Source organism: Thrips palmi, unplaced genomic scaffold (assembly GCF_012932325.1).
Source record: "Thrips palmi isolate BJ-2018 unplaced genomic scaffold, TpBJ-2018v1 HiC_scaffold_8, whole genome shotgun sequence".
Classification (NCBI taxonomy): domain Eukaryota; kingdom Metazoa; phylum Arthropoda; class Insecta; order Thysanoptera; family Thripidae; genus Thrips; species Thrips palmi.
Genome location: NW_023144635.1, coordinates 4917945 through 4944263, shown reverse-complemented (window position 1 = coordinate 4944263; position 26319 = coordinate 4917945). Strand labels below are relative to the sequence as shown.

Below are 26319 nucleotides of genomic sequence, written 5' to 3'. Positions count from 1 at the left end.
CGGTGCTGCGCCGCGGTGCGCCGTGCCCGGACATGCCGCAGCGCACGGTGGATGGAGGTGGCCAAAATTCTAGACGCATTTTTTTTAGCTCCAGAGTCGCTGAACAGGACTCGAACCAAGCGTGTGACCCCACCAATGGATTCCTCGCTCGGAGAGCAATCCATTGGTGGGGTCACACGTTCGGTTCGAGTCCCATTTAGCGACTCTGGAGCTCAAAACGCGTTTAGAGCTTTGTCCGCCCACCGGTGTTCTGGCCCACAGTGCAGGTGCGCGGTGCGCCACTGGATAATCCGGCGCGGTCTTACTGTGGCGGTGTGCGTCTCGTCGCGCCGCGGTCCCACTGACCTATTTCTGCCGAATTTAATTTGCTTCCTCTCCCCCTGCATTCCCTTCCTTGACGCTGCGCTGATCCTCACGGACGTGGGCGCTGCCGGGGCATTGCAGTGCAGGCCCTTAGAGCGTGGCCCGCCCCACCCCCGCCACGCGGCGTCCTTCCTGCCCTTAACTCGTTCCCCGCAGGTACGGGCCTCACCTTGACGGCGCCGCCAGCCCGGCAGGCAGCGCACCTCCAGGCTCCAGGGCCTGCCCCCGCTGCCCCCGCTGCCCCCGCTGCCCCCGCTGCCCCCGCTGCCCTGCTGCCCCGGCCAATCTCCTCTCTAATCCACATTGCGTCCGGCAGAGATTGCCTGGGAAGCTCTTGACCCCTGCGAGCCTCTTAGCCTGCTGCAGGCGGGGCGGGGAAAAGGCAGCATGCCCTCTTCGCGGCGGCGCGTGTTGGTCCGCGGGGCGGCAACCACCACGCCCGTAAAAGTAATCAGGCCGCTGTGTGGAGACTGACTCCGAAAGCCACTCTCTCATCGCCGCTCTGTTCCACTCGCACCTACGCGGCACGCCCCACGAGCGCGAGAGAGACAGCGCCTCGAAAGCGACTCTCGGGATCAGTATGCGAGCCGAGGCCGTGGGTGCCGCCTCCTTCTCGCCCTGCTTGAGCGCGCCGAGGAGCCGGGCGGGCAGCGGGGTGGGCAGCCCTCGGGGAAGAGGGAGAGAGAGAGAAAGAGAGATAATCGAGGCGGACTTCCCTGTCCTGCAGCGCCCGGAACAAGGATGCGTGCTGTGCAAAAACACGGTGTAGTCTGCAGTCCAATCTTAATGCAATAAACGCATTCTCCGGCAGCGCGCGGCGCGGCGCACTCCGAGCGGCAAGGGGCTGCTGCATCTCTCTTCCTCTCCCTGAAGCGCTGTCGGGCCGCGCGCCGGGGCTATTCGTTGCAGGTCCTGGAATGGGGGTCGACCTCCTGGGAGGAGCGTGCCACCGCGACGGGCTGCGGCGGACTGGCGCCTGGTGTATTGCGTCGTGTCTACCTCTACGGCCCGCCACCTCGGCGCACTCGGTCAAGAAACGGGGAACGCTTCGCCCCGGCCTCACCGGAGTGGCTTGGCGAGGGCGACGACGGTGACGACACGATAGCGTGTGTGAGAGTGTGGCCCTGACAGATGACACCGCCTTCCGCCAGGGGTCATTCGTCACGGTGGCCTTCTAGGCCGCCACGCCGCGGTGTGGTGTGGCAGGCGATGCCAACTCCAGGTGCGGCCGCCACCGCGCGGCGTTCTGTGGCGGCACGCTCTAGCGGCACGGCGATGGATGTCGCCGAGGCGCGACCATCCGTCTTGGGGACTCTCGACGACGCTCACGCTCGCCACACTCCTCGAGGCCGAGGCCGTGGTGGAGGCCGACGCGCAAATAAACTGTCGCCAAGTTATTTGGCGCGGAGAGATCTGGCCGGTGTTATGATGGGTCTCGGTGGCGCCGGCGGTGTGGGCGTGGTCGTAGTCGCGGCGGCCGCCCCGCGATGTCGCAGTATAACGCGAATGGCGTGTCGTCGGGGCGTAAACTTGCGCAAACAGCCTCCGCGGCGGGGCGAGGCGGGGCGGCACATCTTGGCCAGCCGCAGCGAGGCGCAGCCATCACCGGGCCGTTACGCCGTTACCGCCCAGCTTGAGCCTCAAATTGGCGTTGGCCCGTTGCCGCGGCACAGTGGGCCAGAAGGTTGATGCAGGTGGCCAAAATCCCGGACGCGTTTTGAGCTCCAGAGTCGGTAAGCGGGGCTCGAACCGGACGTGTGACCCCACCAATGGATTGCTCTCCGAACGAGGAATCCATTGGTGGGGTCACACGTTCGGTTCGAGCCCCATTTAGCGACTCTGGAGCTCAAAACGCGTCCAGGGTTTCGGCCGCCTCCGCCGGCCTTCTAGCCCACTGTCGGCGCGCGGCCGTGCCTCGGATTGCTCGGATTAATCCGCCTCGGATTGCTCGGATTAATCCGCCAACTTGGCGGGCCGGCCGGCCGCGGCGAAACAGCATTATCGCCGAGTGTTTGCCCGGCCGGTCAATTACTGCCAGTGTGCCGGGGCGGGGCGGGGCGGGGCGGGCGGGGCGGCCAGGTTCCGGCGAACCGCGAGCCCCACACACAGCTTGTGCCGCGCGGGGATTCCACAGTGTTCCGGCGCGCTGCCTCTCTCGCACGCCGCCCGAGCGTCCATGGAGTGCAAGGGAGACAGCACGACGTCGACCGGAATCACTAAGCCAACTTAGTTCGCGATTGCGCCACAGTTGCCGCACGGATGCTGTGTGTGTGTGTGTGTCTGTGTGAGGCATTCCAATGGCGGTCACGTGTGCACCCGTCACGGGAGACATATTTTTATGGAGGGTCGTATCAACTTCGGGGGCTGACGGCTCGGTGTTATTGGTGGCCGTGGCTCTCGGAGTCGTAAATAGATATCAATGCAGTGGCTCTCCGCTGGAGCGGAGGGGGATGCTGTACGTCGATTCTTATTTCCGATGTTGCCTCGTACGATGTTCGATGTACGTACCGCCCGACCCGAACCGATGTGATTCCGAAGCAGTGCTGGCGGTCGGGTACGCCGAGGCTGCGCCCTGGGGGAAGTAGAGCTCGGTGGGTCGGATGAGGGGAAGCAGGAAGAGAGGCCATTGACCGTCTACGCCCCCGGCTGCCCCCCGCCGGCACCGCGCCCTCGTTTAGCAGTGTCGAGGCTACACCTACGCCCCCGACGCGGCCCTTGGCGTGCACACCGTGAAATCCGAGGTGAACTCTGAAAAGCCGCCCCCTGGTTCCCCGCTCTCCGCTGCGACTCTCTCCGCTGAGCAAGCAAGCGACCCGTCCCGTCCGGACGCTCGGGTATGACAAATTCATGAGGCCCTGCTCGGCCTGCAACGTGCAAGGGCCTCCTCGGCCGCGGAAAGGAAAAGCACGGAGGGAGGTTTGCACGCCGCCCGTCCGCCCGGCCCGCCCCGCCAGTGGGCCAGAACCCGAAACAGGAGAAACAGTTGACAACCCGTACCCCGGCCCCACAGAGGGCCGCCTGCCTGCCGGTCTGGTGTGGCGCGGTGCGGATACACTGGACACCCCAGACCGAGCCGCCAGTCCCACAGGACGTGCATATGAATGTACTGCCGGGCGCTGTAATCAGCTAGCACCTGCTGTGCGGTGTATGGGAGGGGGGCAGTAATCCTTGCGCAGGGCTCAAACAAACCCCGCCGAATGAATGGGGAGGGCAGCCCGGGGCGGCTCGGCTGGGCTCGGCCAGCGCCAAAGCCACAGGTGGAGACGCAAAGCCCCTCAAAGCCGAGTCCGGCGCCCCGCCATCGTCACACGGCCGGCAGACTGATTCCGAGAGTCTTCCGTCTCTCTCGCACCCCTCTCTCGCACCACGAAAACGACCCTGCGAACGAGTCTGCAGTGCCGTCGAACCGCAAAAAAGCTTTGGGGTAGCTGGAGAGCCAGCTGGTGTTCCTTTCATTTGGAGAGCTTCTCACCCGGGCGACGTGGTACTGGGAGCGCGCCCCGGGCCTCACCTCGGGCCTCGGCGCACCTCACGCCTCACGCACGGCGAGGAGCTTTTCTGATGCAAATCCCCTCGCTCGTTTGAATGCTACTCCCCGGGGCGGCCGCCGACCGGTGTCATGGCCTTCATGGCCGTCACCGCCCCGACCCCCTCACCCTGGACTCTGGACGAGCGGCTGCTGCAGCGGCCTGGCCGTTTCAGTTTCGCCGAGCGATTTGAGGCCCGGGGCCCGGGCTGCTGAGCTGCTCGTTTCGGTGACGTCAGAGTGAGGGCACTAGTGCAACAGTCGGGCCGCAAACGGCTATTGCCCGTGTGTCGACATGGTGTCGGGTTTCAGCAGGGCGGGGCCGCGGGGGGAGGGGGAGGACCTGGTGGCCACGCCCGTCCGTGTGCGAGAGAGAGGGAGGGAGGGGGGGGGGGAGAAAGAGTTTTCCGTAAGACGTGCAACTTCGCCGAGACACCGTGTTCTAAAATGCAAATCGCCGTTCGACTTGTGTTTTGATTTCGGCCGGCAGTTTGACGAAGTGACTGCCGGCGGCTCGCTCTTCGGCTCTCGGTAGGCCGCGCCGTGGTAAGAGGCTTAGCAGCGGGGAGCCGCAAGCACAGCGAGCAGGCCGAGCAGGCCGAGCAGGCCGAGTCGAGCTCCAACAACAATGCGCTCAAGTGCCCTGGCTCGGCCCGGGCTTTGGGTCATGCCTCCCGGGTCAGCACGCGGCCCTTAGCGCCGTGCCGTGCCGTGCCGTGCCGCGCCGTGGCGCCTCTATCCCCGTCCGCACCGACCTTGCTGTATACCTTGAGCTGCCCCAATACACGCCCGCGGCGGCGCGGCCCGGCGGCCCATCGTGAGCCTCCAAAGGGGCGGGCGGGGAAGAATCGGCACGGAGCGCTATCGCGCCGTGTCTTGTTTCGCTTGGCGGCGGGGCGGCGCTGCGAGGGAGGCGGAGAGAGGAATGTGGAGGCGGAGGTGAGCGAGTCGAGCTGGGCGAGGAATGTTTGCCGATCGGGGAATGCTCCACTGCAGCGGGAACAGCTCGGAGCCAGGGTGCTGGAGGAGGTGCTGGAGAGGGTGCTGAAGGACGGCGCGCGCCGTCCCGCCGCTTCCAGCGCCCTGGGTAGTTTAGTAGGGCTGCTTGGAGTACCTACCCTCCCGGCCCCGGCCTCAGCCCTAGCGCCCCAAGACACGTCGAGGAAAGGAAGGGTACGGATTTTCGGGACGCTGCCGCGCTGCTGCGCCGTTGGCGGGTCCGGGCGGAGAGGAGTACGCTGTACAAGGAGTTGAAGCAGCGATCTGGGATTTGGGACGGGGATCTTTCCATTCCCGGCAGACTCGGGCGGGGTGGCCACTCTGTACAATCTAGTCGCCGTAAAAAGCCTCCCTCGACGCCCTAGTGTCCTTAAGACCCTACTCTTTCATGCCCTGTATCGGGAAGACGTTGACCACAACGATTTTGGCTTTGACCGCAACGATTTTCCTACCAAGTTGGTCAGAAAGTGGTCGAATCTCGGAAATTTGCTGATTTTGCTGACTTTGGGCGGCCACTGTGTCCAATCTAGACGCCGTAAAAGGCCTCCCTCGACGTCCTAGTATTCTTAAGACCCTACTCTTTCATGCCCTGTATAGGGAAGACGTTGACCGCAACGATTTTGGCTTTGACCGCAACGATTTTCCGACCCAAGTTGGTCAAAAAGTGGTCGAATCTCGGAAATTTGCTGATTTTGCTGACTTTGGGTGGCCACTGTGTCCAATCTAGACGCCGTAAAAGGCCTCCCTCGTCGTCCTAGTATTCTTAAGACCCTACTCTTTCATGCCCTGTATAGGGAAGACGTTGACCGCAACGATTTTGGCTTTGACCGCAACGATTTTCCGACCAAGTTGGTCAGAAAGTGATCGAATCTCGGAAATTTGCTGATTTTGCTGACTTTGGGCGGCCACTGTGTCCAATCTAGACGCCGTAAAAGGCCTCCCTCGACGTCCTAGTATTCTTAAGACCCTACTCTTTCATGCCCTGTATAGGGAAGACGTTGACCGCAACGATTTTGGCTTTGACCGCAACGATTTTCCGACCCAAGTTGGTCAAAAAGTGGTCGAATCTCGGAAATTTGCTGATTTTGCTGACTTTGGGCGGCCACTGTGTCCAATCTAGACGCCGTAAAAGGCCTCCCTCGTCGTCCTAGTATTCTTAAGACCCTACTCTTTCATGCCCTGTATAGGGAAGACGTTGACCGCAACGATTTTGGCTTTGACCGCAACGATTTTGGCTTTGACCGCAACGATTTTCCGACCAAGTTGGTCAAAAAGTGGTCGTATCTCCCACCTAGAGCCTTGCAGAGCGCGGCAGAGCGCCTGCGAAGCGGCGGGTAGGCAGCCGGGCGGCTGACGCACGCGCCTGGCCGGCGGGCTGGCCTACCCCGCCGATCGCAGGCGCTCCATGCCCGTTGCCTTTGCTGCTGTTCGCTGCCTAGCGGAGTTTGGTGCTCTGCCATTTTGGCAGTGCACTGTGCGCGCGCTCGTGTTTGACGTATGGTCCGGCCGCACCGCGTGGGGCGTGGGGGCGTGCTGCAGTCGAGGAGTCTGCGGCATTGGCGATGCGGCGTGCGCGGCGTGCGCGGCCCCGGCCAAGGCCCCGGCCGCCGTGACGGATGCACCGCCAGACTGATTCCGAGAGTCGTTTTCTGTCTCTCTCGCACCTCCAGGGGGCGCCCTTGAGTGCGAGAGAGACGGCGCGACGACTCTCAGTCTGCAGGTCGAAGTGCGGCGCCGCGGCGCACAAAAGGCGAAGGGGAATCGGCCGCGGGGAATCCCCGGCCGTGTGATTGATTACCGACTGAGATCGGAAGGGGAGGGGGAGGGGGGCACGTCAGAAGGAAAGCAGTGTGCCTGAGATGACGCGCGGTGGCGGCGGTCGCGGCGGTCGCGCCACCCCATGAAAGGGATCGCCGGAACGGGGCGGCGCGGCGACGCGGCGACGCGGCCCAGAGGTCGAGCCACAGGGCCTCGCCCGCCTCGGCCTGGGCCGCGGGCCACCGCTCCGAGGGCGGGGAGGTGGGGGGGACGGGCATTCAGGGAAATCCATTAGTGTTGCCTCGCCCTGCCCGGCCATGTCGGCGGGCTGGCAGGACGTGACGTCAGGTCGCGCTATGAGACATTCCGCGGACCGCTGCACTAATCTGAAGGCCGCGAGGGAAGCCCCAAAGAAAGCGCCGTTTGGAGCGGCATTGACAGCGGCTCAAGACGTGTCTCCGTCCCGGACGTGTCCCGGGCCGGGCCGGCGACGAGGGATCATGGCCAAGTACGTGTCCCGGCCTCGGCGGGCCTCGGCCTCCCTCCGGGCGGGCCTCGCCGAACCCGCGTCAAAAGAATATCCCGGGACGTGACTCCGTCCCCGGCCCGCCTTGCCCGTCACAGCCCCATGCTGCCGGCCCGGCCGGCCCGGTGCGCTCCCTGCCCAGAGAAGAAGAAAGTTGAACGCGAGATAGATTGCCTTGTCTTAAGCGAAACTTGTTACTAAACTTAAAACCGCCCGTGGCTGCCTGCTGGCGAGGCTGGCAAGAAGGCGCGCTCTCTCCGGGGCCGCGATAACCTGACGTCAATAGGAGGCGGGGCGGGCCGCCAGCACTGCGAGCACCGCGACGACCACCCTGACGGCCTCCTCGGCGTGCTGGCCCTCAAGGTCACCGACCCTGCCGACCCTTCGACCCTGCGACCCGCGGCCACTTTGCGGGACGCAATATTTCTATCCCGAAGAATTCTGGACCGCATTCATCCCGTCCTTTCTAATAAGAGCCGCGACAAGCGAGGAGCCCCCCCCCTCTCCATTTTGTCTGCAAATAACCGAGCGAGTTGGACGCGCTCATTTGTACTCGGACGTTGCCGCGGTTTGCTATGGGCACGGCCGGCGAAGTACATCGGCAATAACCCGCAAAGTACCGCCATTTGTAAACAAAAGATGGAGGAAGATTACCCACGACTCAAAGAAAACACTTCTGTTCGTTTGTAAACGCAACAACAAAACGAAAAAAAAAAAAAAAAGAAACATGAACCATCATTTTTAAAGGAAAAGTAAAATGAAGGTTTCCTAAATAATGGATTTGTCTTGTTGAAGAGTACATCGTAAGCAGCACTGACGTGTTTTTCCCTCTGGTGTTTTCACTCTTAATTTGTCCCTTGTCGGTGCTACTCGCCTGATTTCCTCTTGGCGGCCGGGACGTGCCCCGCAGTGGATCCGCGCGCTGAGTGGGAGCGACCGAGTAGTAGTGGCGGCACGGCGGGCGCGGCGTAGCAGCACGGCGAGTTGCGTCGCGTTTTGCACGACAAATTGAATTTTCCCCGGGCCACGAATAATTCCCGGGCCTCGGTGCGGTGGTGGTGGGGCTGTATGGGTATTGGGTCGGGGCCGCGTCGCTCCGTCTCTCTCACTCTCACGGGGCGTCCCGAAGCCCCCCGCAGCAGGGGTGCCATCGAGAGAGAGAGAGAGAGAGAGAGAGAGAGAGAGAGAGAGAGAGAGAGAGAGAGAGAGAGAGAGAGAGAGCGCTGCGGCCATTCATGGCGGCCGTGATGGGAAGACCGCAGCGCACTCTGTGCCTTCTGTTGACGCCGTCCATTTAGACAAAGAGCGAACCACGCGGTGCATCCCGCCCGATGCCGCCCCGGGGCCGCGCTAGCACGCCGTCCCTCTCGCTCTCGCACCAGCCCGCCGGGGAGAGACAGAGACGCGGTGACGGTTCGGACGCGGCCACCGCCGGCAGCTCTTTTGTCCGGCCTCCCGATCTGCGCAAACTGAACTGACCCTCATTCCGGGTGAGCTCCCGATGGCGGCGGCAGGCGGGGCGAAGCGAGGAGGGTGTTTGCCGTGCGGAAGCGACGCGGTGGAACGAAAACGCCCAGTCCGCTGTTTGACTGACTACGCCGCTGCGCAGCACTGCCCAGCGCGGCCGGCCGAGCCGTGGACGGACGACGGCCGACGGACAGCAAGCAAATCAGGAAATGAGATTGGGACCGCGGCGGGGCGGGCGGCGACCCTGCTGCCCTGCAGACGGATTCCGAGAGTCGCTGTCTCTCTCACACCCGCAGGGGACGCGCCGTGAGTGCGAGAGAGGCAGAGCGATGCGGCCGACTCTGCGTCCCGTCGGACGCGGAAGGAAGCGACAGCCCTAAGCGCGGCCCTTTTTGCGACCCTTCCAGCGAGCCTGCCGCGGCCCTGCCGCCGCTGGCGCGGAAAAAGGGAAGGGAAGGCAAGGGCGGCATTCGAGCAGCACACTCTACACTCCGAACGAGAAAGTCGAGCCGGCCCTTTTTTGTTTTCTGCTATTTCCCGACTCCGGCTCGGGGCGAAAGGGCGAAGGGTGGAGGACAAAAAAACTAATCCGGTTTATCGCCAAGTTATTGGTTACAAATTGCCTCCCGGAAGCACGCGAAGCACGCCAAGCACCCCCTGTTAAACGAGAGGGGCTCCTTTATGGTCGTGTGTGGGGTCGCCCCGCCCCGCCCCGCCTCGCCCCGCCATATTGATTGGCTGCTCTTTCCCATAAATTCATGGATCGCCCCAAAACAAGTACCGTAACAGCTGCTCCCGCGACGCCGCGCCGCCAGCACACGATCCATCTCGCCGGCGAGGCAGGCGAGGCCTCCAAGGCCTCCAAGGCCGCCAACATCGGCGTGGCGCCGGGGCTTAAGCACGGCGCCTTCGTTTCATTTTTCTCGCTTTCCCCGCTTTTCTCTCGCCGCGTTTCATAAGAGCGCCGCCATGCATCACGAGTCCGGGACAGCGGCGCGCGGCCGCCGACTTGACTAGAATCTCTACTTTGGGTTTCGATGTCGTCGTGTCGGCGGCTAAGAGTCACGGGCTGCTTCGTTTTGTGCTTTAATCCCCTCCCCCTTTCCCCCTTCCCCCTTCGACGTCGAGTTACTTCGCGATCGTCTGTCCCGGAAGGCCCAATTCAATTACCGGGACGGTCGCGCTTCCTGCCAGAGTAGTGTCGGTTCATTGTGCACCGCCAATGCGCGCGGACCAGGGACCGCCCGCAGCGCGCCGCAGCGCCTCCTGCAGACCGGCCGCTCTGTCTCTCTCGCACTCATGGGGCGTCCCCTACAGGTGCGAGGGAGACAGAGCGACGACTCTCGGAATCAGTCCACTGGATTGCTGCAGAACTAACAGCGCACGGAATGGGGCAAACGGCCAGTGTCCCATGTGTCGCGTGGTCTCTCTCCCACTGCGAGTGCGGGAGAGACAGACTGTTGGGGTCGGCCTTTTGCAGTGGGCGGTGCGGTGGGCTTTTGCCGTGGCGGAATAATGTGGCGGGGCAAACTGATGAAATGAAAACATGAACCGTGTGGGTGGTGGTGCCGGTTGGTGCGGCGGTCGGCGCGGGCCTCGCCGGACCTCGGCGTCGTTCTGCTCCCGCTGCACGTGCCGGACACCGCCGCGCTGGAGGACACTCGGGAAGCCTGACCGGGAACGTGCTCGGCGAGGCCCGGCGGGGCTCACACCACACTGTGTGGCCGTGGCCCGGCCGTGGCCCGCAGAGTGTGGGGCAGGCGGGCGCCACTCAATAACAGAACTTGGATCCCGGAACGCAGTACGTGGAACGCGTGGTTGGGGCGGTGGGCGCCGCTGGACTGGCGTGGCGTCCTGGCGTCGCTACACTGCAACTGGAGCACACTATCAGGTGACCCGCTCGTCCAACCCTGGCAGCGTAGTGACCATTCCGTGTTTCTGCGTTCGTCTCCTTTGCCCCGAGCACACGCGCGTTGCTAGGCCCGGAGGTGCCTCTCTCTGTCTTTGTCATGCCGCTCGCTCAGCGAAGTTGGACGCGGTGCCGCGCGGTTTGTTCGCGGGCCCTTAGCCGCCGTGGGCGCGCGGCGGTCCGGGTCCTTTCATCTCCAAGCGCGTGGCGGTCGAAGGGGTTTGATTTATTTCCCGGCGTGGTCGCGGCCCGCTCACGGCTGCGGCAGGGCCCGGGGCGGCGCTGGCGGCGCGGGCGGCGCGCGGCGGCCGGCCCGCAGTGGGGTGGCGGCGGCCGGGGAGGCTGGCGGCGGTCCGGCGGCGTCCACGGAGGGCGCAGCCGCGGGGGGCGGCGAGCGGGCCGACGACGACGGGGCGGCCGGGGCGGCCGGAGGGGCCGGCGGGCCGCGCCTGCAACAATATCGCGGGACAATGGGGTAGGTCGCGGAGAAGGGCCGAGGGGGCCACAATAAAAACCCGGCATCATATTGCAGCACCAGGCCTGGAGCAGGCCGTGGAGGGGCCGTTGGTGCGGTGGACTCACATTCGGGCCGCGCGCGCCCGCCTTTGTGCCGGCAGCGCCAAAGAGGCTGCCCTGCAAAGGAAAGGCACATTCGGTGGGACCGCAACGGGCACGCTGTCTCTCTCGCACACATGGGGCGGCGCCTGAGTGCGAGAGAGACAGCGACGAAGCGGTCCCTTGGAATGAGACTGCGGGGCGCGACGGCGTACCCGTAGGGGTGGTCCACGAAGCACTTCTGGTGCGCGGCGGGCGGCGGCGGCCGGCTGCGGGGGATGGGCGACTGGCTGCGCTGCTCCGGGGCCGACGTGGGCCGCGGCGCGCGGGCGAGGCGGCGCTGGTGACAACAGGAAAGGCATCATTCGTTTGGCCTCAGAGGAGCGATTCAGAAGTGTCTCGATGTCTCTTTCTAGTGAAAACGGTGACAAATGAGTGAAAATCATGGTTGGCGGCCACTGCGTTTAATCTTGAGCGTGCCCCACCCTGGTTCCCCCTCACCGAGCGCGTGTAGATGACGGTCTTCTCGACGACGGGCGGCATCCAGGCGCACGCCGCCACCCAGTCCGTCTGCACCTTGCGCGCGCGTCGCTGCGGCTCCACGGCGGCCGGCTCCTGCTGCTGCAGACTGGACGAGGTCTGCACCGGGATGGAGCGGGACAGGACGGCGCCCTGTACCAGCACCTGGTACTGCGCCTCGCCGGGGCCGCCGCACGCGCCGCTGCTGCCGCGCCCCGCCACGGCCGTGACCCTCGCGAAGAAGAGCTGGTCGTCGCGCAGCATGCGCACGGGCGGCAGCTGCAGGGAGGACACTGGCGGCGTGGCCCTGGCCGACGGGGCCCCGGCGGACGACGCGCACACACTGGGCTGCGACCGCGCGGCGGCCAGCACCGCGCCCTCCGTCTTCCAGGACTCCTCGTCGTCGCCGTCCTCTGTGGCGTCGTCCCCCGCGGCGTCTCCGTCGACGGTGGCGTTCTCCTGTGCTTCCCCGCCGCAGCCCCGCGCCTGCGTGGACGCCGTGCTGGGCAGCGCTGTCTCGGCCGGCACCAGCTCGAAGCACAGCGTCGTGGACTTGGCGCGCCGGTCCAGGATGGTGCGGGAGACTTGGGTGGAGACGCCGAGGCCGAGGTCGTTGCTGGTGCCCTCCTCGGGCAGCGCGCTGGAGCGGACAAAGCAAGTTGACCCGACACGCCGTGAGGGGTTGCCGCTCCGCCACACACCAAGCAGGGCCGTCTCACCTTGTGGCAGTGGATGAGCCGCTCACGTTGAGGGGCAGGCAGCGCTCGTAGGTGTCCGTGACACGGTGGGAAGGCTCTTGTCCCTGCTGCGGTGGTGTCGGCGGCGCGGCCGCTGGTGGCGGCGCGTGGCACCTGGTGGGGGCGGCGGGGGTGGCGGCGGGGGCCGAGTGGCAGACACCCCCTTTGGCTAGGAGGCCCCGCCGGCCGGGCGCGAAGGGGGTTGCGGGGCCGCTGGGGCCGCTGGGGCCTTCAGCACCACCTGGGCGAGGAGGAGGTAAAGAAGAGGGGTCGGGCTACTGTCTGGCCATCCCTCTTTCGCTGAGGTCAGCACGCAGCAATCCGTAAAGTGCCAGTCGAAAGAAGAAAAAGAGAGAATAATAGGAGAATCCTCCAAGGACTCGGGGCGCGTAAAGGGCGAATAGGCCGGGCCGCGGTCGATGATAGAGAAGTTGGCAAGTCGTCATCTTGGAAGGTCAAACTAAGCGCGCCCGAGACTGCGGACTGCGGTCTGGCCGGCCAAGTTGATCCTTCTTCGCTCCAGTGCGCTCGGCCCGCGCCAACCCGGCCAGCCCCACGGCCAACTTGGAGGGGCGTGCGTTTTTGTGCCACCAAGGGCATTGTGGTCTGCTCACCTGGCCGCTGACCGCCCGCGTCAATGAAAGTGCTGTGCCCGCTGTCGGGGCCCTCGCTGCCGCCGCAGAACGTGAAGGTGGCCGTGTCCAAGTCCTTGGCGGCGTCCTGGGTGGAGCTGCTGGCCGAGGGAGGGTCGGGCGGCCGGGCCGGCCTCTCGGGCGCCAGCACCGTGCCGATGGTGCTGGAGAGGGACTGGCCGTCCAGCAGGGTCTCGACGGCCTGCCGCAGCGTCTGCTCCACCGAGTCCGAGGCCGGCGACGGCGCCTCGGACGGCGGCGGCCCCGTGCTCCTCGGCGACGTGGACAGGCACCGTTCCGGCGAGGACGGCGACCACGCGCACTCGGAGCTGGTGGTGGGGTACAGCGACGAGCCCGGCACGGACGTGGTCTTCTCCACCTCCTTGAGGACGGAGGGCGCGGGCGGCCGTGGGGCCGCCGGGCCCGCGTTCCTAGAGGCGCAGGCCGAGCTGCGGTGGCAGCGCTGCCCCCAGGAGCGCCCCCAGGGCCCCTCGTCCTCCCCGCCCCCCGCGCCGAAGCCACAGCGTCGCGGCGAGCTGCGGTGCCGGAAGCGAACCTGCAGGCCACGGCCGCCGCGGCGGTGAGGGAAGTCCTCGGACAACAACGGAGCGGAGCGCAAACTTTTCTGCGACGTAATTCGGGTGCCGACTGTACTAAAGCAACTTGTTCCCTTGCACGCCAGACGGCCGCACGACGGCATGAGTCAAAGAGTGATTTACGGTGGTCGCGTTCCCGCCAGTGCTGCCAACCCACAGCACTGCACTGGGAACCGCATTCGCAGCGAACAAGGCCGGCCTGGCGTCGGACTGGCGTTGGCAGCACTGGCCGGCCGACCTCGTTTCCAGGTCGCTTTCGGCTCTCGGCCCCACAGTGTGCCACCTCGGGGAACCTCGCGGAACCTCGGGCAACCTCTGGGAGCTCGTTAATCAGACTCTGCTGGGCCGGGCAGGGTGCTGGGCCGGCTGGGCCTGGGACTCCATGCTCATTAGCGGGCATGTTCCCGGGGACTCTCGTCGCTCTGTCGCCGTCGCACTCACGGGGCGAGCCGCGGGGGTGCGAGAGAGACAGCGCGGCGACATGCCGGGGCGGCACGGCGGGGCGTGAAAACGCGACAAAAGAACGAGCGTTTAAGTGTCGCGCGGCCGCGGCCTGCACGTTGTGGTGTCGGCATGCCGACGGCAAGGTCGCGTCGTCCTGCTCGCTCTGGTCGCGTTCGGTCGGCCAAAGTGGCGCGAGGGAGACAGAGACTGGTGGCCGCGGTGGCCAAGGGCATCTCCGTCTTCCAGGCCGGGACTCGGGGACTTGCAGGAGAGAGCAGTTAGTCGGGCGGGCAGCGCTGCCGGCGGCGCCGCGCAAATTGTAGGAAAAGTTTTTAAAAGTGGGCGGCGGGGCCCCGAGTCGGAGAGTGGCACCGGAGCGCCCGAGCGGCGGAGCGCGAGGCGAGGCGTATGGCGGTTTCAACAACTCCACTGTGACAAATCAGGCGCACGCTGCAAGCTCTCTGTAACGGGCGGCCTCCTCCCGCAGCGAAGTTTCTCCCGTTGGAGGAGGTGCTCTACTCAAGTGAGATTCAATAGGTGGGTTCCGCGCGCCGCCGCGCTCCGCCACGCCCCGCCACCGCGCGGAAGAATGATGGCGGCCCTGGCGCTGGTCGAACCGGCAAGTTGTCCTGGGGGTTAATTAAAGCCTGCAAGAGCTCTTCTTTTAATTATTTCGCCCGGCTCTCCTCGTCGCCTTCCAGGCAATATTTCTTAGTCAAGCCTGCGCGTCGCGCCCGTCGCGCCTCGCCTCGCCTCGCCAGTGACAGGCAGTGCCCTCATTTGAATAAGCGTCGGGGCCGGCGAAAAATGCGATCCGCGTTCGGGCGGCGGCGGCAACACCAGTACCTGCTTCGTCTGCACGGCCTTGGCCTCGTCGCGGCCGTCGTCGCGCTCGGGCCGAGGACGCCGCCAGGCCAGGGCCGAGGCCGCGGGGGCACCGGTACTGCGCGCCGAGGCCGCGGCCACCACACTGCCCGAGTCCACGTCGGCCAGGGACGAGTCCGGCGTCGTCACCTGCGGGGAGCGGTGGCTGGTGAACCATTTGGCGGTGCGCGGCGTGGCGGCGTGGCGTCGCGGCGCGGTGCGGGGAGACGCCGGCTGAAGTTAGTGACCCACGATGAGGCGCCCGGTAACTTGGCGCCGCAGTTGGCGGTTGCGAAACGACGCCAGCAGTAACGTTAACAGCCCCGCGGCCTAACAGCCGCCGGCTGCTCAGTGCTCACCTCGCTGGCAGCAGCTGGGGCCCGCGCAGGGGTGGCGCGGGGGGCGGCGTCGGGGGCGGCGCGGGGCTGTCCTGCACCCTGCTGCGTCGCGGGCCGCCCCCCGTCGCGGCGACCCCCATCGCGGCGACAGTCACGGGGAGTGGCGGCGGTCCTGCGCTGACCAAGCTCGTTGGGAGTACGCACTGGGCCTTGGCGGCCGCGGCCAGCGCCAACTGTTGCTCGCGGTCGTCGGTGCGATCTGCTGCACTAATCTAGCCCCCGAGACAGCAGCCGTCCTGGAGGTCGTCCTGGAGGAGGCTGCCAGTGCTCACTCATTCTAGGAATGCGATCTGGGCCCGGGGCGCTGGCGGCGCTGGCGACGTGCCCCGCTGCGTGTGGGGCAGTGGCAGCACTGCGGGAGGACGAGGACGGCGACCTTGTGGTGCTCGGCGTGCTCGGCGTGCTCGGCGGGCAGGCCCTTCATGAGCGGCCCTCGGCCTCTTTCAGCCCCCGCTGCCCCCGCCGCCGCCGGCCGTAGTATTCGATTTGCATATGATTGAGGGTCTGTAAGGCCGGCTCGGCGGCAGCGGGGCGTCTCAATATTTATTCTGCCGGGCCAATGAACCGTCCAGCGAGGGGACGCCGCCGACGCCGCCAGAACGGAGGACGCGAAATCATCGCCAGTGCCTCTCTCTCTCAGTCCGTCTCGCTCGGCAGGCGTCGCGGTGGGAGTGACGCACCTTGCCGGGGCCGTCCATGGGTGTGCCGCGCTACCCCCGGCATGAACCGGTTCGACTGGCGCGGGCTGCGCGGGCTGGCCAAGGCTATTTCACCACTCCATTCCGGTTCCTTTTTATCTGCCGCTCCTTTGTTGTTTTGCCGAGTCGCCTAGTTCGGAAAACCCGCAGCGCGGCGAGCGCGGCCCCGTCGCCGTGTCAACGCCGTGCCGAACAATGGGGGCGGCTGGGGGGGGGGGGCGTCGCGGATACGCGGAGAGGAGAAATGCCTTGGGAAGGGAGGGGGAGAGGAATTGTGTTGTTTTGGGGCCTTGGGCAGCCCTGGGCAGCCTTCGGGCACCTTCGGGGCTGTGACTAAAGCCCGGCGCTGGCAGTCCCATTCTCCAGGCCGCAGCCACGCCCCGGCCACGCCCCGACGGCCCCACGGCCGGTAATTGCAACTCGCGAGCTAATTGGCGCGTTCGGCTCAGCCATCGGCAGCCATCGGCCAGCGCCGTCCGTTTCTTTCAACGGCCAACAAAAGGCAACAAAAGAGCGGCCGGGGCATTCTCGCCGCCGCCACACCGCCGCAGCGAGGGGGAGAACTGCCCCCCTCCCCCTGCGGGGGATGAAAAATGAGGCGGAACGATGCGAGCGTCGCCGGGTGACGCCGACAAGCGCCGCTCGCTTTTTACCCTTTTTGCGCCTTTCGCGCCGCCCATTTTGATAGAGACCTCAACCACCCGGCCGGCGGGCAAACAACGTGTCCAAACAGTTCACAAAGTAATAATTTCTGAATCGGCAGCAAAAACCGGCAAAAACAATGAAACGATGAAATGAGGTGGACAAATGTGTTGCCATTGTTTGGGTACACGGCTTGTGGAAAAACGAGGGCGGTGGGTGCACGTCTCCCGTGCAACGTTTGACGTGTCAGACTCGTCGAACAGTCCTCCTCGCCCTGATGAGCCCCTTAAATCACTCTTTGCCTTGTAAATTAAACGTCACCTAAAGAAAGCTGCAAGAGGACACGACGGCCCGCGAAATCGAATCATTTGCTTTATTTCTTTCTGCAAAAAAGATGAAAAAGTTTCTGATTGACTTGGTAATAATGAAATTGACAAAAGTTGGGAGAGGGGGACGGACGGGGCGGTGGATAAAGTGTCAGGAGTTGTGAGGGGTTATAATGACTGGGACGCACTTTGCGTGTTATTTGATGCTTCATTTGCTGTTGTTTTTTCCCTGTCCGTCATCCGCTGGGGGCGGCAATTCATCATTTGGCCGCGAGGGAGAGAGACGGGGAGGGTGACGTCTGGACAGGCTGCGCGGTGCAGGCCGAGCCAGCTGTGGCCCGACCGGGGCTCGCTGGAGCCTGGCACACTGGCAGCCTGGCTGTGGAAGCTCACTGGAGCCTCCAGCCTGGAGGCGGTTCCAGTTTCAGTCATTACGATCGCTGAAACTTATTCCGCGGACTTTCCCTCGCGTTAACGGCGCTCTTCTGCTCAGCAGCCGGCCGGGGCATCAGCTGCAGGGCCGAACTGGCGCGAAAGCAAACTTTGCGCCTGGGATGGCTCGGATGCCCCAGCGGCACGCTGCGCCACGGCGCCACGCATCGGCAGGCAAGCGAAACATTGTCCGCCGCAACTTTGTTTCAATCCGTCCGTTCGCTTGGCGCGCTCGGCGCGCTCGGCGCGCTCGGCGCGCTCGGCGCGCTCGGCGGGCCGTGGTGCGTTGCGTGCCAGCGGGGCGGGGGCGGGGCGGGCGCGGAGCCAGGCAGTGCCTATCAACAGGTCCAGCATTAGATCAACAGGTCTAGCGTGGCGTACAGTGGCGTAGCATGGCGTAGCCACGCACCAGACAACGACGCCCACTCCGGCGTGACGCACGCACCAGCCAACCAGCATCGCGGCAGCGAAGGGGCGCGCTCTTCCGGCTCATCCGCAGCGACCAGTGGAAACCTTCGACAGAACGCAAACTTCGCCGCTCGCCCTGCTGCCCTTTCTTATTGCCGACGGCCAACTTTTGGGGGGCGGTGGAGCGGGTACTTCCGCCAAATGATTAAATGAGCTACGGTGCGGCTTAGCGGGCCGGGCGGCGGCGGAGCGGCGGAGCGGCGGGGGAGGGGGAGGCTTAGACGGGGGAGCCGCATGCTCGGACGGACCCTCGCGTAGCCTTCGCTCGAACCCTGCGCCGGCAACCGACAAAAGCGTTGGGGAAAGTGATGAAACTTTGGGCCCGTCGGTCTTCGGGGGAAATTGTCTCATGCTTCAATTTCCTACGTGGCGTTGTGCCGGACCCCCACCTGGGGCGCGCCGCCAGGCCGCCGGGCCGCCAGCAGGGGTGTTTGTTGTTGGGGGCGGAGAAAGAAAGGAGGTGGGAGTGGGAGGGGGCATCAATCAGGAACACGGCGTTGTGGCAGGTGCGGCAATGCCGGCCAATGCCACATCCACTTTTCGGCGAGCCAATATCCGAGAAGCGGGAAGTGGCAGCGCCCAGCGGGCGGCTTTCCGCGTCTTTCCGGCGGCCTGCTGAGTTTCTATTGTTGTTGTTGTTGTTGTTCGGCCGCGGAAGGAAATCCCACCAGCAGCCCCCCCGTCGGGCAGTGAGCGTGGGGGCGTGCTGAAACTAGCGTCGACATTTTTCAACAGCGGATGGTGGCGGCGAGACGCTGGGCAAGACGGTGGCCGACGACGGCGGCCGGGCGGAGGAGTGGGCCTTGTCCTGCTCCTAGGCGGCCCAGTCCTCTGCGTTAGATTAGCGAAACGAATGGCCTCATTACGGGGTAATTAACTACCTGGAGAGTGTAGGGGACGCTCCCTTTGAACTCAGCAATAAGGGTGGCCCTCGACCCTCGGCCCTGCCTCTGGGTGCCCCTGGCGCGGCCCCGGGGGACGCGACGCGGCGGTGCGCGATCGTCGTGTTTTTTTTCGTCGAGGGCCTTTTAAATAAAGTGCCGCACATAACGATAAGGCTGGCAAAGCTTAATTTTCCTCGTGCCAAATGAGCACCTCGTTAGCGGCGGGAGAATAAAAGGGAGGCGGTGTGTGTTGCAGACGAAGAGGACTTGTTCATCGTGTCGGACCTGCTGCTCGGCGGCGACCTGCGCTACCACGTGATGCACGACGTGCCCTTCTCCGAGGAGTGCGTCAAGCTCTACATCTGCGAGCTGGCCCTGGCCCTGGACTACCTGCAGGTCATGCACGTGGTGCACAGGTGAGTCCAACCACACTTTGTTTTTCTTTCTTTTTTTTAAAAAAAAAATGCCGTACTTTTGTAACGAGAAACGTACAGAGGAATGGAGTTGGAGGCGCACGACGACGGGGAAAAAAGTACGAAACGTCCGTGCTTGCGTTTCCCAGTGAAGTCGTGTAACTTGTCTTGAAATGGCTTGGGTCAAGAGGAAAACAAGTACGGAACTTCCGTTGTTAGCAAGTCCAGACAAATTGTTGCCCAGACTTGCTCCGTACTTGTTTTGTCCTCCCAGTGTAGCCTGTAGCCGAGGCTGTGTGGTTAACTCCCTTCCTAAACGCCAATCACGAGTACCACATAACACGCCGATCAGAACAAATATCAACTCCTGCGAACCATAAAACACGCTAATAACTACATTAACACTCACTCGCGCGTGCATTTTGGTGTCCGTTCTTCGTGTTGCTTTTTTTTCGAGGCGCCATTGCACCTTAATGGCCTTGACCTTGACCAAGCCGACTGGCCGGGACACCCTGGCCTTCCCTCTGGATTAGCAGCCTGGGGTCCGCGCTTGGGGCTGGAGAGGAGGCACACTGCCGCACCCCGCCAGGCTCTACACCGAGCTGCCGCGCTAGGCAAGGGCATTTCCATCTGGGGCGGCGGAGGAGCACGGAACGCGGAACCTCGGCAAACACGACCCCGATGGCGGACCGGCGGACCCTCGGAAAGGAAATGATATAAATCAGCCCCGCCCCGCCTCGCCCCACCCCGCCCCGCCCCACCCCGCCCCACCCCGCCCCGCCCCGGCCGCGAGCCCATCCGTCATGAAGATCAATCGGGTAAACAAGCCGGGCAGCCGGCATTAAATTCCAATTTGGTTGGCGTTTCGCATTACGCCACGAGGGCCGCCACTGCGAGGGCCTCTCTGGACTGGAACTGCACCGCGGCGCGGCGCGCGGAATGCGCGCTAGTTATTTATTGATTTAAACAGCCCGACTGATAGCGCTATCGCTCCATTATCTGAGCAGTCGGGGTGCGTGGCGCGGGGCGGCGTTTCGAATAGTTTTCATGCGCCTCGCCGTTTTTAAAAAGCTGTGTCGCAACACAATAAAAACGGGGTTCTAATCAGTCCGCTGGGAAAGTTGGTGCGCTCTGGCGCTCGCTAAACCGTTTCCAGTGTGGGTGCGGGGCGCGCGGGGCGGGGCGTGTGGGCTATCGGGCCGCGGGCACTGAACATGTTCCTCGCGAGATAAGAGGCCCCGTCATTCCGTGTGCAAAGGAGAAGCGCTGCACCATAAAAAGTAATTTATGACTGTGAACAAGCTCTGCGGAATCCCCGCAGCCGAGCCAGCCGAGCCAGCGAAACCCGCAATGCGAGTGCCCGCCTTGCCTGCGGATCCTCGCGCCCTCTCTCTCGCACCGCCGCGAGACGCCCCACGAGTGCGAGAGAGAGGACGAGCCTACCGCTTGGGCGGCGCGCAGTAAGCAGGCAGGGCCCTGCAGGCAGGGCGAGCTCGCCTCACACAAGCCTGCTCCTCTCGCACTCCACGGCACACACACACCCCTGCTCTCCTCACAAATACCCCCCTCCCCCACCCCCAACCTGCTCCACACACAGACGCTTACCTCGCGCAGGCTCGATTCTCGCACTCCGTCTCGCACACACACGGTGCTGACTTTTTGTTTTGTAAGGTAACACCCCGCGCGTTCTCCGTTATCTGGCTGCGATTATTAATTAATTACTCTGCAAGCCCCGCGCGCGCGCTCGCCGTCGCGGCAAAAATAATATTGGCGAGTTTCGGCCGACGCGCTCCACCCGGTGTACGAAGCAGCTGATTTACATGAGACAGTTGGCGCGCTCGGCGATGACAAACCCAGCCTCCCCGCTCGAGCGGGCCGGGCCGTGCTCACAACGGGTAAAGCCCCAAACACGTGATGTGCACCTCGCCGAAGACGCAGGGACGCCGCGGGGACGCCGTCGCCGTCGAGCCTCGCGAGGACGAGGATGCGGAGGACACGCCTCGCCACGCATTCCTGGAGGAGGCTGATGAGGCCGGAATGCTGATGGTGGTGCGACCTGGCCGGGCCTCGGGCCTGCGCGTCTCAGCCGCTTGGCAGCGTTCTCGACAAATCGCACTCTCTCTCCTTCTCTCCTCGTCCTCCCCCCTCTCCCTCTTTTTTCGCTCTCTCCAACTGGTGATGAAGGCGATGAGCCGCGGGGAAAGCAAAGGCTGGAGGAATGCGTCGCGGTCTGCACGCCGCGAGCAATAATCGGCAAGCGGGGAATTTTTCGCTCCGTCTTTCTCCCTTTCCCACCAATAAAGGACGCTTTTAAGAGCCTATCCTCCCCCTCCCCCTTTTCAACCGGACACGTCGCAATTTTGACTGAGTACTGACTTGGGTTAGGCTAGGAGGAACTAAAGATGGGATGAGCGTTGGTTCGTCGACGCTCCCTCCACGTCACACGCGGGCCGAGGATTTCGAGGCTGTGCTGGCGGGTACTGTACCAGCAAGCACCGCAACAAACCAGGCACCGGAGGCACCGTCGTACTCGTGTTTTCCTGGGCGCGCTGCAGGGGGTAGCCTTCATTTCCTGGAATTTCGTTCTGGCATGTAGGGCCCCTTCCGCCGCGCCGCGCCCCTCCCCGAGCCCACACCTGCCTTGCCGGGCCCCGGGGGGCGTTGCAGGGTGCTGCAGGCGTCCCGGCCGCCCGGCGCCGTGGCGGGAAAATGGAAGCGCGCAGCGACCAAAACAAACAACGTCTGTGAACGCGCGCAGCGCGCACGCTTCCGCGCTCGACGCGCAGCCCGGCGGGCCATAACAGGAGAAGCACGGTGTTGTTGCTCTTTTCGTTTTCGACGTTCGAGCAGCGCGGGCGAGCGCGGGGCTCGCTAGGGCGTGGCGGCGACGGGATGCCGTGGGCGACCTTGTGTTCCTGCACATCGCCTTAATGAGCGCGGTGTGGATCACGTCCTGTGGGAATAGGCACTCCATCGACCGCCCTCCCCCTCAGAGTCAACGCCCCGGCCTGGCCTTCCCGCCCGCCTGCCCCCCTTCGGTCCTTCGGTCCTTCGGCGGCCTCGTTTTTGAGGCGAGAGAGAAGCCGAGCCGCCCTCGCCGTGTTGTCACGTCCTGTCGAACGAGGACGCCGACGACGACGCTGATGAGCAAACTTTTCTCGCGTGTGTGTCTGATTGCGTGTGTGTGCGTGCGCGGTCTCAGTGATCGCGATACGTTTCAAGTCCATGTGCGACGCCTCGTCGCCTGCCTTGGGTAAACGGATGGTCGGGCAGGCCTTGCCGCCGTCGTGCTCGTAATCTTGACTGGCGCCGCGCCTCTTCCTCGGCCCTTCCCCCACAGTGTAGTCCGCGCGAGGGAAAGTGAGGCCGACGGGCCGTGTTCCGCGCACGGAGATGCCAAATTAAACTGCAGCTTCCAGTGGGCCGCGCTTGTCTCGCTCGAAAGTGATTTCTAAAGACTGGGGCGTGATGAAAGTTGAGACGTTGGCGGTGCCTCGTCTCTCTGCAGCGCTAGTGGGGCCCTCCGGGGCCCTCAGCGTGGGGCCCGTGTGGCGCGGCAAGGCAAGTCACGGCAAGGCTCACCCCACAACAATTAGTGGGTGGGGTAATTAGTGGACGTGGACAGGTAGGGGCCTCGGTGTCCTCGGCGTCCTTGTCGTCCACGGCGTCCTCGGCGTCCTCGACGTCGTCCTCGTCGTGCTCGTCGTCCTCGTCGTTCTCGACGCCCTCGACGTGCTCGCACGCAGGAAGGCCGCGCGGGATAATGCCACTGGCCGCGGGGGGTGTTTGCTGGTGTTTGAGGCGGCCGGCTCAATTTTCGTCGCGCTGGCCCGCACCGCCCCATGCTCGCCCGTGCTCCACAGGTCGGCCGTGTGTCACGCGCACGCACACGCCCGTGACGTGGACGCCACACTGTGCGCCGCCCCACGCCGCCATCGACCAGAAGGATGGCCGCCGCGCCGCGTAGGTCCGAAAGTAGCCGGAGAGGATTTCCAGTTCCACGCACAGGGGAATCCAGCAGACTGACTCCGAGAGTCGCTTTCGACTCTTTGTCTCTCTCGCACCCATACGGGACGCCACATGAGTGCAAGTGAGACAGAGCGAAGATAACGAATCTCGGAATCAGCCAGCTTGTGCTGGAAATGTGGACAAAACACGAACGCGACTTTAATAGCCGGGCCCGGTTTAATCCTGGGCTTCTCGGTGGATTTGCTGGTGTACGTGGCGGCCGGGCGGTGCTGCCTGGGGCTAGTGGGCCGCCCTAATGCCCTCTCCGCGCTCTCCGCGCTCTCCACGCCACTCAATACGGAATCTCTGTCCCCCCATCATCCATCTCTCTCATCCGTCAGCGCGGCCCGCCCGGCCCGGCAGGCATTCACTGGCCCTCAACATGTTTTTCATCATTCCTTTTCCCTCCCCGCCGCCGCTCCTGTTGGTCTCCCTCGTCCTCCTCGCCCTTATTTCTTTTTCGCTTTGCTTGTGGCCGCCCTGCCGGCCCTGAGAGGGCGGAGGGCGAAGGGTGCCCGCGTTCCGAGTAAGGGGTTAAGACGTGTGGGGGAGTGCCGGAGGGGAAGGGGGTGGGGGAGTCAAGTCGAATGCTTCCTCCCCCGGCGAAATTGTCATGTACTTCGCTTTACCGATTTCTTTTTCGAGATTCCGCGCTTCTGTCAGGGCCGTGGAATGGAATAGAGTCGTCGAACCAATGTCACTTTCTCATTCAATATACCACACCGAAACTCTCAAATTCAATCAAAATCGCACCCGTGTAAATCCCGGGCCTTTTCATTAGCCCTCCTCGTTTCTCACGATTCAACTCTCATTTCCCTGTGATTCAATAATCCTCTTGCCGTGGGCTGTTTTCTTTTCTTCTTTCCTTTCTTTTCCGCTGGGAGGCCCTCTTTGTTGTCGTTGTTTCTGCCTTTGGCTTTGGCCGCCTTTGGCGGGCCGTCCCGGCCATGCAGTCCCGGCCATGGCGTCCACGGCGTAGCGCGCGTAGCGGGTGGATGCAGAACGGACGGTGCCCCGCGGCCGCGCCGACCCGTTTATTTGCTGGCCTCCTCGCCTCGACCGGTACCGCACTCTCATTCACTCTGTCTCTCTCGCACCTACACGGGACGCCCCATGAGTGCGAGAGAGACAGAGTCTGCTGCTCGCCTTTTTCCCTTGTCTCTCCATGGAGTGGCAGTGGCGGCGGGGCGGCCCACCGGACCTGTCTGGTCGACGGTGTGGTGGTAATGCTGGCCTGCACGGCCACGGTGCCGCCACTGGAACCTCTGGAACCAACTGAAACCAGGTCGGCAGGGCAGTCGTCTCGCCTGACGCAAAACAAAAGCGAAAAAAAAAACGGAAAAAAAAATCACGAAACAAGTGAAAAACTCGTTAATGTTAGAGAACGGTCACTTTGGCGCGCGAAAACAGCGAGCAGGGGAGGAAACGTTGTCAAATTGCAATAAAAAGGGAGCGCGCTGTGGAGGGAGGGGGAGGGGTCATTAATGGAACACAGACACCAGCAGCAGCGGCGCTTGTACAGAGGGGGAGGGGGGAGGGGGCGGGCGCGCAATGTGCTAGCTCATGTTTCCTGCAGGATTGTGCAGACTGGAGCGTAAAATTGAAGACCCCTCCAGAGGGGTGGACGGAGGGCGAGGGGCCGCGAGGGGCCGCGGGGGGCGCAACTAACAACCGGGGCCCACCGTGGCTGGCGTGGCTGGTGTGGTGAGCAGCGCAATAGCAAACTGCGCTGGCTGCTGCGCGCCCTCCTGGATTTCAAGACAACTTTGTTTGTTGTTGTTGTTGTTGCACTTGTTCCCACAGAAGGCTCGTTTCCGTCCCCGGATCGCAGTGTCGTCTGCCGGCGTGTCTAAATCGCCAAGGTCTGCTTTTCTTTTCCATTTCCACCATTTTTTCTTTTTCTTTTGCATGTTTATTCGTTTGTATGGCACTGGGGCGATTCCAGACCGACGTTCCGAGAGCACCGCTGACCTAAAAAGAGACCCAAAATCTCCTCTTTCTGACGGGTCACTCATTTGTGCGTCTTTTATAACGGTGCGCGCGACGCTCGCCAATATGGCGGGCTATTCTCGCGCATTTTCCACCCAGTGGACCGACAAGCCTTTTTCCTTTTTCGTTTGGCCCTTTGGCCCGTTTAGCCTTTCTGGTCCACTGCTAACGCCGGGCACAGCCACACCCGCCAAACGCAGCAGCCCGCATCCGATGTGTGTGTGTGTGTGTGTGTGTGTGTGTGGTGTGTGTGCGCGCGCGCGCGTGTGCGTGTGTGTGTGTAATACCAAGTGCGCAGTGTGTGTTTGAGCACGCTTGTAGCACTGTGTTTTGTTGTCGCGGCCCTGCGGTATGCTCTGCGTGTGTTTGTTTGTGTGTGTGTGTGTCCGTCAGTGTGTGTGTGAGGGAGCAGGCCGGTCGATCGCCTGAGCAAACCACACAGGTTGGCTCATTTGGTCTCATTAACGCTCGCTTTGAAGGAGGCTTGCGTCGCGTCCGAGGCCGAGGGAAGCCCCGCCAACCCCCGAGCAAACCCCGAGTGAACCCCGAGTAAACCCCGGTCCGGGGACCGACGGGGACGCGGTGGAGCGGATCGGTCGGTCACCCCGTCATTAGCTCCAGCAGCGGCAGCGGCAGACACCGCCGGCCTCGCGAAGGCCCTCGTGCCAACGAACGGAAGAGAAAGGGGGAGGGGGGAGGCAGGGTGTCCTCGCGCATTAACTTAATTTCGGCAGCATCTTCATCCCACGGCCAGGATGGCTGCCTGCTGCCGGCCCTGCCAGCCCTGCCGGGGACGTGATGAGGCTGCCTACCCGTCCGTCCGTCCGCCTGTCTGTCTGTCCGCGTGTCTCTCCCGCAGGACGGCCGCAAGGCTGCGCAAGGCCCGGCCTGCAACCTGCGCGCGGTGAGAAAGTTAAACAGACACGCGCCCCTTCAAACAAGGGCCAGCAGTGGCGTGGCAGTGTGGCGGTGTCGAGGGTCGCCTTTGCCTGCCTTTCCCTAGGGAAGGCCACGCCGGGGTAAGTGACGGCGGCAGTGCGTGTCGTGTCCCGAAAACTCGGCTTTGTTGCTTTGTCCGCCAAACTAGCCGGACGGCCCACTCGCGTGCAGCCTCGGGCTGCCTCAGGCCTAGCAGGACCAGGAAGAGAGGCCGGCCGGCTGGGCGC

The 26319-nt window shown here is 63.8% G+C and overlaps 1 protein-coding gene across 1 annotated transcript in view; it reads left to right on the top strand.

Moving 5' to 3' along the window:
• LOC117653087 (serine/threonine-protein kinase 32B) overlaps positions 1-26319 on the top strand; it is a 61394-nt gene that overhangs the window by 22074 nt on the left and 13001 nt on the right. The window contains exon 4 of the mRNA XM_034398459.1: positions 19000-19159. Coding sequence (XP_034254350.1) covers positions 19000-19159 — 160 coding nt within the window. The remainder of the gene's footprint in view (positions 1-18999; positions 19160-26319) is intronic.